Raw genomic sequence first — 19,891 nt, 5'->3', positions numbered from 1 at the left:
TGTGCTGAGCAACTTTCAGGAATATAAAGCTCTCGGGGTTTGATGAAATGTTCATTATTTCTCTGTTTCACTATCGAGTCAGGGGATTTATGATGCTTTCAAGTTCCCTGGGAAACTCTTTTTTTCCCTCTAGCTGGCATTTCGGCTCTGGTGTTTATGCACGGTGGATGAGAACGAGATGATCACTTCCTCAGCTGTTGCGTTCGGACGTAATGGAAGAAAATCAGCGATCGGAAAAGAAAAACAACCTTCTGGCTCTCTCCGTTTTCTCACTTTTCCCTCAGTCCTGCTCTTCAGCTTGCACGGGCATGTGTAGGGAATATATATTAGTTCAATAAAAGAGTGAAACTGCTTTCCCCGGACCATATAGCCTTGAGACGACGCCTTATAAATATTTAACGTCTCGCAACCATTGTGGGATTTTTTTGCTGAAGGCAGCTCAATTGCAAAAGAGGCGATACTGCGTAATTCAGAGGATTATTCATTTAATTTGTAGCCTGTGACTTTTCTTCTCCCCCCGCCACCTTTGCTTTGTTTAGCTCGATGCCATTTGTTGCTGGAAATAAATTCAGGCAGACCGCTGTGGTGTTGAGGTGTCACTTAGAGGACTGCAAATTGGGCATCAGGAGAAGAGAGAGTTAAATAAAGCATAGGAGAGCAGGGCCAAGGCAATCCTCCAGTTACCTGTGTTTTACAACTCTCCGAAGGCCTGATAATGGAGCGTAGCCCACTATACCACCTATACTCTTCCCTCTTGTAAAAGCACGGCATGTGCTTGATTTGTGCCGCTTCATTAGTTCCACTTGGCGGTCCAGGTATGCCGCAGTAGGGAGGTGCTGTAAAATGAAGATGTCAGCGAGGAAAGCTGATAGATTGACTGGTTAATTGGTCCCTGTAAACACCGAGCTGATGATTAGAGGTTCGCAGGACAAGGGTTAGGATGAGTCCCCAGAGACCGATCTGTCAGCACCGGTGGCTCGATAAATACGTTGAAAATAAAGGATGCTGCAGTGTAAAGAGAATTTTGTCTCTCGGACGAGGCAGGAACAGGACGGGCGGCGTGCCGCTGGAGAGCACGACGGCAGTATGAAACAAGGAAAGAAGTGCAGCAGAGAGAAAGCTCTGGAAGATGTGTCTGCAGAGAGCTCAGCTTCTTCCTCGGTGTCATCCTTCATCCCAGCTCCAGTTTTCCATAGTGATCATTTACTTTTGATTGCGTGATAGTTGTGACGATGGTAACTGAAGTGAGGGTGTTACGAAGGCACAGGAGGTGGAGAACGGTGGTGTGTTGTTGGAGCTGGGTGAATAATTGAATAGAAGGACTCGTGACTTCATACAGGCTGTGATTGCACAGTGAGTGTCAGTGATTTTCAGCACTGGAAAAGAAATACAGGCTGTAGCTGAAGCTCATATTACAGCTGTCAGCTGCTGAGGAACCCATCATTAAGACTGTGACAGCTTCATGGCTGTGACAGCTTCTCCTGAAACACTCCGGGATGTCTTTTTTTCCGTGACGGAGGACTGTGGGTAGAGTACAGATGATAAAAAAATGACAGCAGAAAATGTGCACTGCTGTTTGGTTGTTGCAACTGTTAACGTGTTGCTATTACTACGAGCAGGAGAGATCTTGCTGCCTCTGAAGCGGTTGCGTCGCAGATGCAATCGGTCCCTGTTTTCAAAGCAACTTATGCGCATCAACGCATGTGCAAATCTGTTGCTGTCTACATACACAGAAATGCACAAGTTTGCTACCTACACTCATTCCTGCCAGAAGCTCATAGATCTGAAACAGAAATCCTCCACAGAGAGTGACCTCCACAGAGAGTGCACGCCCGCAGCTCAACAGCAAAATGGCACAGGTGCTGAGCAAGCTTGCGTTTATAAAGGAAAACAACCAAAATGTAACCAGCTGAGTCAACCCGTCTACTGCAAAGAGATGAGTTGCAACAGTCGCACTGCAGTTGTTTGGAGGTTGCCTCCTACCTTTGCAATTTCTTTGTGATTGAAAGTGGTCACTGCAACTAGTTACAGTCAATCACCAAAAAAACATCAGTGCGATGTTTGTTAGTAGGGTTTAGCTACACTGTGACTAAACTGATCCCCTCCCAGGAGATTACCATGCAGCGTTAACCTGATAGATAATGTATGATTTGGATTTAGCTCCACATCACTCTTTGCAAATGAATCCACAGTAGGGATCACTGGATTTAACCTCCACTCTTCCACTTCAAATCAAAACGTAAATCTGCTCCTGAGACTGAGCCGTGCCTGCTTTACGGCGCCACCGTCTTTTGAACAAGGTGGAGGACCGGCTGTCGTCGTCTCAGTCATTGTCAGCAGATGGGGATTGAGACCCCTCGAGAGGCTTGACTACACTGTGAGGACTGATGCAAGACCTCAGAGTGTCACTGGAGGTTGATTAAGAGGGCAGGGATGTCATGTTTGTCGGCCAACATAATCTCTGAAGCCTGCGCCAAGCTGCTTGGATTCACTTGATAACCCGTATGAAATATGCATCTTTTTTGTTGCTGTACATTCAGCTACAGAAAAAGCGATTTGGCAGAAGAACCGCAGAATGAGGCTGACAGAAGGCTGTGATGGAGAGTTCAATGATGCCAAATCCAGTTCCTTAATGTCTGAATAAACTGGTTTTCTTGGTCTGTGAACAGCAACAGAGGACAGAACTTCAGTGGAAGAATGACACCTGATTTGGATTTCTGCTTCTTAGTTTTTGAAATAGATGGAAAATCAGCAAAGGCAATAGTTCTTTGAATGTGTAATGTGTAAACAGAGCTGGGCTGTGTGTTACTGGACTGGAGCTTCACTGCTTGTGTCCTGCAGTCTTTCACATATGGCACATGGAGGACTTGACATACCATGCTGTGCAGCGGATGCTTTGCCACGATGGAAGTGGGAAGCCTTGTCCTGGGGTGGCGATGAGAAAAATCAGGCCAAGCGGTCGTGTTTTCGGCCATCTTTAAACTTCCCCTCAGGACGTGCTGACGCAGAAATGCTCCCACGGGCTCATTCCACTATCCACAGCTCCTAGCATCAGTTGGCAGCAAAGTGTTTGTTTCTAGCATCAGTTTAAAAATCACAGTGAGGGTGAAATGTTAAGTTGGCTCCAGTCTGCCGAGGGAATGGTGCTGAACTATTAATCATTAAAAAAGCAATTACACGCGCTTCCCCGGCAGGTTTATCAGGCTGCCATCTTCATGTTATCTCTATTTAGACCCATCTACTTCCTGGATCACCACCAAGCTCTTCTTCCCCTGTCAGTTCTGATTCACAGTGAAAAATGAGCCGACGATGATGACCGGCAAGTACAACACTAAGAAATGAAAGACGCTTGAAAGAACCAATACAGTTCACATCTGGCACCAAGCTAAGTGGAGTATTTCTCATCTGTTGAATGAGGAAACTGACTTTTTTAAATGTAGGTACACGTGTTCATTCATTCATTTTTCTGCAAGAATTCATGGTGACCTCTGGAGCATGTTGTGGTTGTTGCAGACTGAGGTATTCTGAGATTATCAGTGTTTCATTTGTATTTAACGTATTTTGTTGGTATGGAGTATGCTGGTGTGCCACAGGAGTTTTTTTTTCTACCTAACTGACCACAGATAACTTTATTCCTCTTAAACACCCCAATAAACATCAATAATCAGCCAAACCACTGAAGCAAGTTTACATCAGCTTGCCTAAAGTCACTGTCACTGACCCATAACCAAATCTGACCATGACCGGGGCAGTTGGGCCTCGGGTTGGCGAGCAGGTCATCTACTGATCCCAAGCTTGGTGGAGCAGTCCCCGCCCCCTTCAGTCCATGAAGCACCATTGGGTAAGATACTCAACTCTGATTTCCCCCGAATCATTCCTTAGATAAATATGCACATAAAAGTACTTTGATATAGAGGATGAATGAGACTTGTAGTAGAAAGTACTGTATGAGTACCAGCCTGTTTACCATAACTTGGCTCAGATCAGCAGAGCGTCTCAATCAAGGAAGCACAGCAATTATAATCCTCATATTTAAATTATTTAAAAAAATAAAATAACTGGATGAATTTATTAAAACATTAAATTTTTGAGCATCTGATAAAACAATGACTGTGTTTTAACAGTTTGATTTAAAATCCGCGGTCATGTTCAAAAACCTATGAACCTCAATGAAAACGACAGGAAAATCCTAATGAGTCCTCTTTAAGCTCGTGTGTGTGGCATGATGGGGAATCACACACACACAGAGAGAGAGCTGTGTTTACAGCATCTCTGCAGGAAATGGCTGCGGCAGCTGCAGTTAGCAGAAGTGCTGAGAGGCCGAGCTGGGCCAGTTGTTTCATCCTGCTTTATTAATGCTGTCACTTGTTTTTCATGGACATGGAGTTCAGCTGAAAGAGAGCGGGATTATTCGAGCCGCTCCACCTCAGCAGACTAGCATAGTTGCTAGCCTCGATTAGCCTGTTCGTGTGTGTGTGTGTGCGTGTGTGTGTGCGTGTGTGTGTTAACTTTACTGAGGGCCAGTGGACATGAATAATTGTAAAAGCATTCACAGAAATAAAAAAATTCAAATTTTGTTCAAACCTCAGGCACTTTTACAAAATGTAGCCTAATTAGTTACACATTCATTAGCAAGAGAGTTTCATTAGTTAAAAAGAAAAGTTCCACATCTCCTTGCATTAATCTGACATTTCAAATTGGCTTCCATTTCACTGAGCTCTGTGTGATGTTCTGTAGCCAGCAGGGATGAAGAGCCATGTGATCAAACTATATCAGCTGCAACAGTCGTGTATGTAGGTGCTGCTAAATCTATATTAATGGTTGTTGTGTGTTTGTGTGTTCATGCACGCCTCAGTGCACCTTCATGTCTGTGCACTGTAGCATATGCTAAGTGTTTATTTTAGCATACGTGTGTAATTGTGTGTTTTGTGCTTGATAAGTGACATTCGAGGTTATTGTAGTAAAAACTAAAACCAGATGTGAAAAACATTTTAATTACCTAAAATAAAAATTAGACTTCAAACTAACTGAAACAATTGTGTGAAATGAAAAAAATTTAAAACTAATAAAAACGTGTGTGTGGTGCTGTCTTTACACAACTGAACACAGACGTCCAAAGAGCTGAGACTCACATTGTATTTCAGCCACAGCTGGACAGACCATTAAAGGTAGAAACGCAAAATGATGACTCCGCAGGGGTCTAAGGTAGAAAACCAAAATGACTGCTCTCCGGGGGTCTAAGTGTTAACACCAGCGTGACCATCAACATCAGCATGTGTGTGAGGATGGAAGCCTTACACCACCGCCGACACCGCTTAGAAACATCAATGACCATTTTTTTAACATCCTGTATAACCAAAGTTAAAAAAGGTCGTTCAGGTTTAGGTTTCTGAACAGTGTTTACATAAAATCTGCATAAGAACACATAGTTCCGTTAATTGAAATTGCTCACATGCATTTTAACGAGCACTAATTAAAAGAGTCTGCACTCAGAAATATGCCAGCACGTGATGAGATTCTGAAACTGATTCTGTCTGCAGCTGAAAGCAGACGGTTTAATTGAGAAATCTCCCTTTCATTCACGATGCATAGAGCGCGTTACGTAACCGTTCTCGTGCCTGTAGAAGCGCACTCACGTCTGCTCTCAGCGCTTGGCTCGCACGCTGAGGCCGATATAAGCTACAGGATCCTGTGACTCGGTGCCAGCTCGTCCTCTGTGACACTTAACGAGCTGCTGCTTCTTCCTCTTGTCTCTGTCTTCAGCGGGAAGCAATAATGGAAAACCGTCTCTCTCTCCTCTCCTCTCCTTCACTGCATGGTTATTAAATGAACCGCTGTGGTGGAAAAGAAGGAGAAGGAGGAGGTTTTCAGTGGGTATTAGCTTCTCCTTCTCAGATTTTTGTGTCACGTGCTCTGAGGGACGTCAAGAAGAAAAGACAAATTGCGATATCCTCCCCTCACCACCCTCCCACCACGGAACGAGAGGACTTTGAAGGAGGGATTGTGAACAAAGCCGGGATGCTGAGGAAACGTGTCAGAGGACTCGAGTTAGGCCTGAAAAGCCATTCTGAGAGAAATCACGGTGATAATGTAATACCAGCCGCTTTATGGATAAACCCTGTGATGCACTCAGAGCCTGCGCTCACCTCGTATCACGCGGGTGCAGGAGCCCACTTGTCTTACAAGCAAGTTTTGCTACACTAAAATATGCAGATTTTAACAAAATGCACAATATTGAAATATGGATACAGAAAAAATGAACGCGCTGCATAATTTATATCAGTGCTTGAATTAATCTTACACGTGACAAAATGCACAGACATTGTTACAGACATTTTCATTCAGTGTATTTAATTACAGACTCAGTAGGTTTTATATTAAAGTGTACACACATTACATAAAATATTACCCAGTAGCTTTCTCTGAATCATATGTGTGTGTGTGTGTGTGTGTGTGTGTGTGTGTGTGTGTGTGTGTGTGTGTGTGTGTGTGATATTTCATCATATATTCCTCCAAAATCCTCTTCTCTACACAGATACAGGCTGGAAAACATATTTCGATCATTCAGGCACGTTAATTTATCTTTGGTTTGATGAAGTAAAGCATGAAACTATTAACATTAGAAAAATAGAAACGCTCCCTTTCAGAAGACAGACTGCAGCAAAACAATATTTTAAACTTGTGGAAATGAGAGAAGCCTGAAAGCCGACGGCTCTGATCTTCTTCTTCTCGCATTTTAAAGTTTGCATTTAACATCGAGGGTGTAAATCTGAAGCATACCAAACACACAAGCTGTATATTTACATGGTTGGAGAGCTCTGGGTACCGTGCAGAAGACAGATGACAGATGCAGAACAAACAGAAACACAGCAGAGTCGGTGAGTGTTAGACGTGACTGTAACCAGCATTAATCTTCCACAGTTCCCACGGGTCTACTTCGAGCATCCCTTATCTATCACATCTGAAGTAAATGAACCCCAAATGCTGGCAGGTTAAATGTCTTCCTCTCCTCCTCCACCTGCAGAATGCGGTGATTTCTCTTTAGCTACAGTGGAACAAACTCATTTCTCGTGCAGCCACTTTCTTTTGCCACAGTGGAAACCAACTAGGTTCATTTAATATCTCCGTTTCTCAGTCGCTCTTTCTGCTTCGCCCTCGTTTCCTCACACGGCCGCGTCACTAATCTGTCGTTTGCGTAAATATGATGCTGTACATGTCACATGACCATCCATCGCCTGTGCCAGGCTCTGATGATCTTTTACCTTTTAACCATACGTCGTCAACCCGGTGCCTTAACCGCATCTGTCTGTGCGTATGCCTCCGGCACTCCTCACACTGTGACAGAGAGCGTAATTGGCCTTCAAAATAATCCAGACCCCTTCCTTCATTTCCAGCTAGCCGCCAGCAGTTAGAATTAGACATCGAGTTTAACCAGGGACATTAAAGGCAGACCGTGTGTGTGTGAGAGAGACCTTTGACTCATTAAAAATCAAATACATTTTTTTCTAAGATCTCTAATGGGAAATGGATTAAAAATAATCGGATTACAGTAATCTGTTTACAAAAATGTGTTTGAAATATGTAGGCAGTTATTAGTGTAATTATCTCACAGACAAAGAACTGATCATACTGTGTCTCCAGACTTAAATCCAATACAAGGAAAATGCTTCATTTGAGGATCATCCTGCTCCTACTGGAGCTGTGAAGTTCTTTGAGCCTGATGAATGGAAACATGCAGACTGAGCTGATACTGTGATAAAGCATGATATCAGAGCTGACGAGGCCTCTGTGATTGGTTCTACTGGGAGGATTTTTATTGGTGTAGTACACCAGCGAGCGTGATGTGCTAAAAATGTTTATAAGGAAGGTCAGAGGGGAGAACGCTCAAAGGAGTGATTTTTTTAAAACCAGGTGTCTGCAGTGGAGATGTGTATGTGAAGACTTTAGTTCAATCACCGTTTAACAGAGAAGGTTCCCCAAAACTGTTTCAATGAGGCCAAATTATTAGAGGCGGCCTGAAGAATCACAGACCTGCAGGTTCAAGCTGAAACTGGACACAAAACCTTTCGTCTTATTAATCCTCATGTTTTTAATAAATGTCTTATTTAGGTATTTCTGTGGTGTTTTGTTGAATCTGTGTTTCAGTATTTAGTTTTATTCCTTGCACCAGCCATTATCACGCCACCTGCTCTTTCATCGCTCATGCAATAATCTGACTGACTGACTAAGGCTTTATTATAGTGTCAACCTTTAGCATATTAAACGTTAGTTTCAGAATTTGAAAACTGACTTTTTATTCTACATTCATTGATGCAGCTTGACTTGGTTTTCAGAGTTCAGCCAGATTATAATGAGTGAAAGGAAAGAGAAAAGAGAAAAAACACGAACTCTGAAGCCATTTAGCCATTTAAATCAGCTGTGTTGGATCAAGGACACATCTGAAACCTGCAGGACACCTGCCCTCGAGGTCTGGAGTTCGACACCTGTGCTTTAGAGGAAGCTGGGGTTGGTTCAGTGTGATTGGAACAGAGGAGAGCTGAACTGCTGGGTCGGTGTCCGTGCTTCTTACTGCATTTGTGTTTGTAGAATCCAGTGAGACAAAGAATCGTGGAGCCGTGCACGGGGCTGCTGACTCTCACCTCGACTAACTCATCAACCTTGAACGCAGCGTCTCGTCTCTGAGAGGAGAGAGGGCAGACTGTCTTGGTTGTTATGATTCCCTTTGAAAGGACACTGTGGGTTTATTGACACCACTCGAGTGGGCTTTTCAAGGCTCGGGGGGATGTGTAATTGGTTTTCTCGTTTGTAGTTTTCTCGAGTTGTAATGAGACGTTTGCGCATTTCCTCGTCTCAGCGGCTCTCGGACAAACTTCCTGCTGTTGTCAGGCAGTAGGACGCTGTCAGAACATTTAAGTCTGGAAAAGCAAGTTGTTTATTCAGCCAGTGTTTGAAGCCAACTTTCCCCCAGCAGAAGGTTTCTTTCACTTTGTTTACTTCCTGCAGTCTGCCATCAACTCGCTTCAGCTTTAATCTTCTCTGCTGCTTTAATATCCGGCAACACGCAGACTGATACACGCAAACACATCCACTCAGCTTACATCGATTCAGAACACAAGAAGAATCTTACGCTGTAAACTAACCCCGACAAAGTGCAGCAATTATCAACAGCGAGGAGAATGTAAAGCAGGAGGCTGCAGACACCAACCAGGCCTGAGTAACACTGATTACCTCTCCATCATGGCACCTGTTAGTGGGCGGGAGATATCAAGTGGTCATCAGAGTTGATGTTGGAAGCTGGAAATATGTGTGAGCGTGAGTATTTGGCTCAGGGCTCACTGATGATGCACTTGGGAAACGAAGGCTGGTCCGTGTGGTCCGATCCAACAGAGTGGTTGCTGTAGTTCACTCTGCAGGAAATGTTCATGCTGGTTCTGATAGAAAGGAGTCAGGATACACAGAGCATCACAGTTTGTTGTGCATGGAGCTGCAGATCAATCAGGGTGTCCATGCTGACCCCTGACTCTGATAGCAATGCGGTTATTAAGTGATGACATATGAACACTGCTTCCGGGTCCAAACTACTCTGGGTTTTTAAGGTTGTGGTGTTTTTAACATGTTTTAATGATTTGTATCTTGTGCTGTTTAATTTCAACAAACCCCATAAAAAAAGTCAGTGATCACTGTCAGCCTCGCTCGGTTTTTATCATGTTTTCATGCCTAAGTTTAATTAATTTCCTCAGAAATTCAACATGTCCTCAGTGAAAATCAATGAAAGCTCTTTTAGAAGTGGAACAACATCTAAAGGCTCATCAGAAATTATTACCCACAATGCACACATTCACTCTTTACAGCTTCTATACCGACTCAAATTCAAGCTGCTTGCAGTGTTGATGCAGTGTTGAATCCATGTTGAGCTCTGCAGTCAACTCTCACGAGCAGGTTTTCCACGTTCTGTGATGACAAACACGTCTCCACGTCTTCTGTCTGCATAAATATTATGAACTCTAACTTCTCGTGTCTCTCTGCTCCCTCTCTCCAGGTCCGCCTGTCAACGTAACCTGCAACATTTTCATCAACAGCTTCGGGTCCATCGCCGAAACAACAATGGTGAGCTGATTTATTCTCCATATCACACCTCGGTGTAAAGACTTTCACATCATTTATTTGTCACTTTTGTCTGTGTGGATTCGGACGGTCGGACAACTAATAGAAACTGTCACGTCTCGTCGCGGCTGTGTTTCCGCTCGGGTAACTCCGCCCTGAAAAATTCAATTAATTTAAACGAAAGCTTCACCGATATTCAGCACATCCAAAAGTTTCACTTTTATTTCCCTTTAAAAATTAAAAGCGTTCTGCCCTGTGAGCATTTCGAAATTTCTCTGCCTCATTGACCCCATCTCCCATTTGCTACACTTCATTTGTTAGAGCGCATCACTGCCGCGACCATTTGCATAACAACGTAGCGGCCCCGTGCCTGTTTGTACGCAGTGGAGTGGAAATTTACGCTCAATCATTACACAGAAAACCCATTAGTGCTAATATAACTGAACCAGCAACCTTCACAGAGCAACAAGGCTCAGAGCCGATATGACACCAACCAACCTCTGTGTGTCTTCGTATGTGTGTGACAACAGAGGCTATTTCAGCATCCGCTGCCTCTGTAAGTGTTTGTAAAAACGAGGCACGCTCGTGCCGCTAACCTTCAAAACATACATGAATCACTTCTTCATCCAATGAGAGCTCTGAACTTGTCAGCTGTGTGAACCTTCTGCAGGGCCTCGGGCACATTCGCAGATTAAACATCGTTCAGCGTGCACACGTGTAATGTGGTGTTGTGTTTTTTTACTTTGAGGAATTTTGCATCTAGTAGTAAAAGGCTGTTTTGATCAGCGTGACCAAGCACCCCAGAAAAGTCCTTATTTTCCTCCCTGTTTGCTTTTGCCCGAGCAGCTTTAGAATTTAACAAACACACAAACACTCCTGTGAAACAGCCCACAGCTCCCTGTCTCTGGCAGGTAGTACTGTTTGAAAAACTGGTTTTCAAGGCCCTAAAAGTTGAAGGTCAAAGGAAGGTTTTATGTTCTGCCATCCTGTTAGCAAAGAAAACATTGTAAAAACACCAAAACAAAAGTGCATTTTTCCTGCGAGTCAGATCCAAAGTCTTTCAGTTTACCTGTGTGCCAGCGAGCCCATTAAGTTGACTCAGTCTGACACGGTGTACACGTTCCTGCTGCTGCAGGAAATACTGACAGTAGTGTTCAACAGCGTGCCGTTTCCCACTGTTTAACTACTGTTCCAAACAGAAACACAGTGTCCTGCTGCTAGGGGAAATTGCGTAGCCCATTTTGAAAAAATATATGACATTTATCTCATCCGAGTGAAAGAGCTCGGGTAATAGAGAGAGTCCAGAAAGTTGTGAAAGACAAAAACTGTATTGTTTCTGGCATTTAGCTTTAATTCAAAGTGAGGCCGCAGTGTCAGCAAAACTCAAAGAGAGAGCACCAAGGAATCCCAGTGAGATGCATCCGTTGACCATTCATGACATCACCTCACTCCCAAACCACAGGAAGTAACCCAGGATTTTCCTTGATCTCAGATTTGGAGGCCTCAGATCTGGTCTTGCGGTTTCTACTTCACAGCAAACCACACACGGATCGTTACCAATGAGTATACACCATATGGACAAAAGTACTGGGCTACACCACTTCATCTATGAATTCAAATCAAGTGCCTGGCCATGCAGTCTGCCTCTACCAACATCTGTGACACAGTGAGAGGAGTTCACTGAGCACAAGACAAGACAAGAAATGTGTGTCCTGTTAGATATTCCACTATCAGCTGTATGTGGAAGCATTTAGTAACCACAGCAGCTCAGAGCGGGCTCGCAGCTGAGGCTAGTAGTGCAAAGACGCTGCAGAGCTCCAAACCTCCTGTGGCATTACCATCAGCACAGACAAAAGGGGGGGGGGGGGGGGCAGGAGCTTCGTGGCTGAGGGGCTCCTGTAGGTGTAATGTGAAGGTGGCCAGTGCCTCATATTACATTATTACTTTAAAAATAAACATAAGACCAGGAAAAAAGAGGGAAACACGTGGGAGAATAGAAATGATAAAAGAATAATGTGTTTGGAAGAAGAAAGGATGGAGGAAGGAGAGAAGAGCAGAGAAATGGTAGAAAGGAAGGAGGAAGGAGGAAAGAAGGACTGAGGCAGAGCCGAGCAGCAAAGATAGACATCCCACAGTACACACACACACACACACACACACACGCACACACACTGGTGGCTTCTACAGATCCTCAACATGCAGGAAAAAAATCCAGATTTTCTCTCTCACAGAAGCAAAATCAATGGAAAAACTGAAGAAAAGAACACTTTGTGGCAGTATTATTCATTAAAATGATGAGCAGAAGAACACAGAGAAACTTTTAATACCTGTTCAGCTGATGTCCCGCACCTCACCTGCTTCAGTAAAGCTCACTGGGTTAAACAGGTGACCTACTGCACAGGCCTGAGCTTGAATCCACCCTCCTCCTCTCTCTCCCACCTTTCTTATCCACTCTCACTTGCCCTGTCATAACAGGGGCTAAAAAGCACAATTAATATTTACATATAAAGTCAGAGTTATGTCATAGAAGTAGACCACACAGGAAATGCTTCACGCTCTGGACACACCATCTATAGACCAACGAGACCAATTTACGGTGGTTTCCAGTGCTCGGATAAAGTTCTGTGAGAAAATGAAAACATGTTGAAGATCCAATGAGAAACAGAGACCTGAATGAGTGTTTTGATGATGATATAGAAACCAAATATAACAGACCATAGAGTCAGTCCACGCACTGCAGACCACAGTCAGAGCTGGTGCTCTAATCTCTCAAATGGTGGATTATAGGAAAAAGCAAAGTACTGATATAAATGGATTTATCAGCTTTTATCAAAGCAGAAAATCCATTTTAAACCTCAGGAGGCGAAACACAGAGCGAGCAGCAGCAAGGACGCTGTTCACTGCAGTGTGTAACCACACTCCATGCTCAGCACACACACACACACACACGCACGCACATACACACACACACACACGTCTAGCTATGTTTGTGAGAAGTATATTTTGTGTTCCTTACCCAGAAACATCACAAAACCAAAACCAAAAAATGTCTAAACCTCTAAAATGTCCTCGACGGGTCCTCACAAAGACATAAGTGCACACGTGCATGTATCCACCGAGTTGCTGGGGCGGGTCGCTGATAGATGGAGTGAGTAGAATGGCGCAGTGCTCGCTAAAGTCCCACCAGTACACGGCTTTATTCCTGTTTCAGCGCTCTTCCCACTCACTCTCTCTCTCACACACACACACATACACACGTGCACACACACACACACACGCACACACACACAAAATCTCTCTTCATTCTTTCACACTTCCTTTGTAGCACACGTGCACTTACAGCGTGTAAAACACACACACTGAAACCTTAAACATCTGATTACTGATTATTGGAATATTAAATCATAACTAAGACATGTATTATATTAAAAAGTGTTGAGCTGCTGTTTCTTTTCTTCTTAACACAGGTCATACATTTTGATATAATTCCGAAGGTGATAAAACAACTTTTTAGCCATGCAGCATGACAAACAGCTGGGTTTATATTTTAATTGCGATATTCTTGCACAGTGAACTCAGCCTGTTAATACCCAGAGTACACGTTTCTAATACCAAAGCATATGACAGAAAATATAAACCATGTGATCATAGTATGAGAGTGAGCTTCAAGCTTTTCTTTCGTATATATGTCAGGTTATCTAAAATGTTATCCTCATGTGCACTAATGAGTTTTATCTCATTAATTTGGACTCGTGTGCATAAATGTGCACTACGTGTGTTTGTGAGTCATCGAAGGAAGAAATCTTACAGTAAAGTAATCTGCCGTGTTTTTGTCTGTGGAGTCAGAATAAAGGAATGAACTTTGTGAAGTTTTGTCAGTGAAAATGCATCAAAAGATTCATTTTGTGCTCATATTTCATACAGCGCTGATCTAAATGTTACCCCGGGACAGAAAACCAGATTCATTTCAGATATATAACCGCTGTCTTCCACTGATGTGCTGCAGCTCTGTGCCCTCCCACTTTTCTTTCTCACATGTCTACAAAATCATCATTTTCCAGTTTTTGATTTGTGACTTCACATTCATGGGAAACTGTAACCATCTCAAGGCAAAAGTTTCTCATCATCAAACAGGTTTCAGGTGGGTGATTTAATTAGAAGTTTAAATTGGACACGCCAAGCTCGAACGGTCCAGGTCTAACGCGTCGGCACCCTCCTCGCCTCTTTCGAGATCCGGGCAGAGGCTTGCTTCCTGGATTTCTCATAAACTGTTCCGACATCTCACAGTGCTGCAGGCGCAGCGTTGGCTTTTTCCCAGGCCGCATGCTGAAGACAGCATGTTTCCCTCTCCACGCGCAGATGTGCCACCATAATGTGCGAGCCTCCGTGACCTCCTACCTCCTCCTGAGCGCCGTCCAAGGAGACGGCAGGATGTTATGACAGGCATGGAAGTAGAATGTGGCTGCCGCTGTAGTTGTTGTTGCTGCAAGAAGAAGAGGAGGAAGAGTATTGCATCCTTTCATGCGTGGTTTACTGCCTGAGTTTAATACATGCTGAAATGAGCAAGGTATTGTGTAAGTACAGCAGTTCCTCTGCTGATGGTTTCATAACAGCACATCGACGGTAGATGGTAATGTCAGGGTAGCACTTAACAGTCCGACGGCCTCATGTCTCGTTCTCAGATAGAAGGATTTAATATGAAGCTGCCTCAGTATAAACGTTTTTAATAAATGAGTCATTTGCTCTCCTAACGCTGAACTATTCCCTGAAATGAATCGTTTGTGCATTCAAATTACTTTGCCCTCATTTCAGTCTGAGACAGATTTGATATCCGCTTGCTGATTTCTGCATTTTAATGTTTGTCCATCTGCAGCCACGAGGAGCCTCTGACCCATAATGATGAGGTTTTATAGACCAAATGAATGTGCAGTGTGACCACTTTTTCCAGTGAAACAATTAAATACTTTCAGGGCATTTCAAAATAAAATATCTTTGCAGATAGAACATTAACTGCAGGGTGTCTGTCTCTCAGGCTGAGAAAGCTCATAATCAAAAATGCAAGTAAACCTCATTTATCCATTTTGAAAAATATATATTTTCAGTTCATGAATTGAAAGGAAAAGCTGCTCGCTCTGCTCACTTTCAGAATTAAAATCACAGATTGGATTCTGTTAGGACTCTGAAGCTCATTTACACACAATAAATCAGGTTTAACCTTTACTATATACTGCAAACTAAGACATGCATTTTCATTTTTGGGCACTTTTAATGTTTTTCTTTGCAAATGCATATAAGCATGGATTAATCCTTTGTAGACTGTGAGGAGTAGGCTCAAAGAGTTAAGGTTAGAGTAATATTAGTAATAGTATTCAGTCTGATAAATGATCATAAACGTACCCTACCATTGGAAGCATGTTGTTACCAGTGCTTCTGAGAGCAGTTGGACGAACAGACTGGTACGAGTTTGTTTATGTCTCATATTTGTTAAAAGGAAATGGACATGTGCGTTATTCAATGTGATCACGTAGATCCAGTGAGTACATGTTTTAGATTTACTCACACAAACTGGCTGCAGGTTAGAGATGTTTATAAACATTCAACAGCAAACAAAAAAACAAAATTAGAGCAAATACAAACATCAGGAGCACAAACATGACTGGACAGTGACATAACCATAACCACCCCCATCTAAGGAGCTTGGAAATAAAAGTGTCTGGACTTCTTTAAGTTTCTTGAAGACGTTTCATCCGAGAAGCGTTTTAAGCTCAGGTATTTAACCCTAGTGGGAGTGTCCCTTAAGAGGGTCAATGGCCCACTATTGATCATCTGCACCATCACATGAGCCAAGGTGTGAAAAAGGTGTGGGTGTTATTCTTTGTGTCTTCCCTGATTAACTTGGATGTTTCAATCCACTGAGTTGATGTGAGCAGTGAAGGCTTCTACTTCTTGGGTTTGGATTTTGACCCAGGTGTCATCCACGTATCTGTACCAGTGGTTAGGTGGTGTCTCTTTAAACGAGCCCAGAGCCTTTCTTTCCACTTCCTCCATGTAAAGGTTGGCTATAATAGGTGACACCGGGAGCCCATAGCACATCCACGTTTTTGTCTGTAGAAACCCTCGTTGTGTTTAAAATATGTGGTGGTGAGGCCGAGGTTTAACAGTGTGCAGGTCTGATCGGAGTGAAGCTGGTTCTGCAGTCTACACTGCCTAAGTTGTATGCCAGTGAAGAGAGAAACCACATCAATGGACACTATGGTTTCACCTGGATCCAGAGTAAGTTTCTGGAAATTGTTGGTGAAGTCAGAGGAGTTTTTAATGTGATGGGGTGTGTTCCCCGCAGGGGGCGCGAGGATGGTGGCGAGGGACTTGGAAATGTTGTAGGTGGCTGAGTTTATGCTGCTAATGGGACTCCTTCTTTGTGGATCTTCAGAAGTCTGTAAATAGAGGGTATATCACCCCCTGGGTACAGACTGGGTACAGATTCAATTCAATTCAATTCAATTATTCACAAAATAATTCACAAAGATTCACAAAGCTCATAAACAGTTGAACACAGACGATCAGTACAATGACCCTGAGTGTGAGACTTTTTTATTTCGAGTTTATTTTTTTTAAAAAAAGGTGAGTGTTAGCACAGTTCAATAACCTCATGTAGCATACAATATTAACACCGTTTGAGTGTGGCGTGTTAGCGGGACACAGAACTGAGGAGAAATCAGGACCACCAGTGGCGGGACATAGCAGGGAGAGGAGTGTGGCCAATGCTACAAAGACTGTGGATTCACTGAGATGACCCTGAGCTGCAATTCACTCAACACATACATAATAAAGTTAGCAACAAAGGCAAATGAATATAAATAAACAGTGTAAGACTAATTCACAGTGGTAAACCAAAACATTGAGAGGGCATTTGTTTCCATTGAATTTGACCATGTAGCATTTTCCGACCTACTGCAGCTACAGTTGCTGCAAATCGTCAAGCAGCTTTGCAACCCCCCTTTACTCCAACATTTCATTAATGTGTTGACTTCTACTCTGCTCATAGAACGCCATACCACTGGATATACATTACTGCAGATGGATACAGTAATCTTCTTTTGACTGCAGAGAAGCCGACTGACCTGACATGTGCATGATGACTGAATGTTGATTATGTCTGCCAGGTTTGGGTGTTTTTACCCATTTGATTGTGGTGTAGAACTGCACAATGGGGCACTGGTTCTAGTGGAGTCCTGTGATCTCTGAGTGCCCTTCTAGTTATCTTTGTTTTGAGAAACTTCATCAGGTTCCTGTCTGCCCAGCTTTTGCCCTTTCCAAGCTGATATCAAACCATAGGCCCGTCAATGACTGATGGTCCTGGCATACACACGCTCTGCTCCTCTGTATTTCCTCGTTGGCTCTCTGCATCAACAGACGCTCCTCATCTCGGCTTCATTTCAGGATATTCATCATATTCTCAAGCAGAAGAAAAGGCGACTCGTTTGAAAGGTCAGGCTCATTTGTTTCATGTGAGATATTCAGTGTAATAAACAGTGATAAACGGCGACTGGGGCTCACTGGGGCTGATTGCCATGTGACTGCATTTCACACATGTACGGCACTGTGGCTCATTGCTCCTTTAAATGCCACCTGCCAGGGCTGCTGGCACGCCGTACCTCGTCCCTGCAATGCTTTTCTGCTACGCCACGCCGCTTAATGATGGCTCCAGCCTGGCCGGAGTGGCCAGGCTCCATGTTCTGAGAATAATTGACAATTAGGGAGATGGAGGGGCAAGCTAAATGCCATCCCACACTCAATACAGAGACTCCATCTCTGATTGTGAAGCAGGAAATGGAGAATGGGTGGTGGAGGGGTTATACAACAAAGCTCTGCGGGAGCAGCGGTTCATATCTTCTACCTGGATCGATTGCACTGCACATGCAGAGAATTTACAGAGCAGTGTGAGAAGGGGGGAGACACGGGACAGAGGCAGAAATGTGTCGATACAGGTGATAAAATACAGGGAAACCAGTGTAAAGGCTAGTTCTACTCTAACGCATAGAAGAAGGGAACGATCTGAGGGACAGAAAAAATCAGATGATCCTTTAAATGCTCAATGATTTACTTTAGTACAGCCACTAATTACAGAGATTCAGACAGCATCTACTGGAGACTCTCCACCCATCCCTAACCTTCAACCAAACCATGGTCTTTATGTGATCTCAGTCAAATTATTTTTATACCTAAACCTAAATCAGTTGTCCGTGTTGTCATACTGCAACCACGTTTCCCACACCGCGTTTTAATTTTGAGGTGAAATGAAGTAAAAAGCCTTTTGAGTCTAGGGCAGACGGACTGTCATGTTCAGTCAGGTCTGACTGTGCGAGAGACGGTGGAGGTTAATTTCTGTGCTCTGTTTTTGATCTGACATCCATCGATTCAGACTGCAGCTGGATAAAACCTATTGAAACCAAAAATGAACATTCCAATATGTGATCCAGATGAGCCATAATCAGCAGCACTTATGAGCACTGTGTGCTGACAGAGCCAATCAGAAGAAAAACTGAAAGTGTACATTCAGAGCCGCCTGAATGCAGAGCTCCTTGTTTAAAATATTGCCCATATTTGGTGAGGAAGAACATTTAAGATGAGAATTGTAGGAGGCTATATACACTAACAAAACTTAACTTCCTCCTGATTGTCCTTTGTGGCCAGGATGTGTACTCATGTGTCATGAATAACACTTTTTTGTCCTTTAATCAAATGTAATAAAAAAATATTCTCTTGTTTCTATTGGCCATTAAGCACAACATTTCCATCTGTGTTCTTCATCGTCTCGCTCCACATCCATCTAGCTATGATTTCTGGCAACACACAACCCCAAGAACAAGTGCAGAAATACAAATAGAGATTGTGAAAACAAAAGCACAAAGCCGAGTAGTTTGAATACCCTGAGGCTGAGCAGGATCTGAGAGATCACACAGGTTCACAGCCAGGAAACAGATCTGTGCTGTAGCTCAAGGCTACAAGTCACCACCATCAGTAAAATCTCCTACATTCACATAAAGGAGGAAATGACATATGGATAAAGACCCATAACCACCTGCTCAGCTCTGTCCTTCACTCCGTTGCTGCGTCTGCCTGTATCTGTCGATCCGGTCCTCCATATGGAGTTACAGCTTCGTTAGTCAGCGGTGCGGTGACCCTTGACGAGCCTTTTTTCTCCCTTTTCCACATTTTCTTTCTTATTTTATAAAGACAACATTTCCCCATGGATCCGTGGATATATTTTACATCCTTCTGTTCAAGGTGTGTCAGTTGTGCTTTACAGCTTTTGCTGTTACGTGTTAATTTAAGGCTGAAGTAGGCAAAAAAAACCAAAAAACAGAATAACATTACAGCGTCTTTCCTACTGCTCTCCACTGTCTGCCCTCAGCACGTGTGTCAACATACGACACCAACACATCGTAACAAACCACTACAACACACTCACATGTTCAGGGAAAATTAAGTTAGCAGATTATCCACACAGAACAAGAACAGCGAGTGTGAACTCCAGCTGTTACCAACTGCGTAACTACGGTTTTATGAATATGCTTCATCCATATGAAGACGCTTTTTTAATATTCATTATCAGACTCTCCTTTTAATGAGTTTTCTTGCTTTTCTGGGTTGCTCTACAAAGCTGGAAAAACACCTTTTCTTGCAGTATTTTCTGGTATTTATTACACTTTCTACTACCAGCAGCCACATGCACACAGATCTGCATTTGTAAAATGTCCAATGGAAACTTCAGCTGTGTAAAAAC

The 19,891-nt window shown here is 43.3% G+C and overlaps 1 protein-coding gene across 3 annotated transcripts in view; it reads left to right on the top strand.

Annotated features, from left to right (window-relative positions):
* The window catches only part of glra1 (glycine receptor, alpha 1), a 118,242-nt gene that overhangs the window by 44,642 nt on the left and 53,709 nt on the right, over positions 1-19,891 (top strand). For all 3 annotated transcript variants that reach the window (XM_082551544.1, XM_082551543.1, XM_082551545.1), the window contains one exon: positions 10,040-10,107. In XM_082551544.1, the coding sequence (XP_082407670.1) occupies positions 10,040-10,107 (68 nt within the window). The remainder of the gene's footprint in view (positions 1-10,039; positions 10,108-19,891) is intronic.

This window comes from Aulonocara stuartgranti (genome assembly GCF_965226115.1).
Source record: "Aulonocara stuartgranti genome assembly, chromosome: 2".
Classification (NCBI taxonomy): Eukaryota; Metazoa; Chordata; class Actinopteri; order Cichliformes; family Cichlidae; genus Aulonocara; species Aulonocara stuartgranti.
This window is presented reverse-complemented; position numbering and strand designations above follow the sequence as displayed.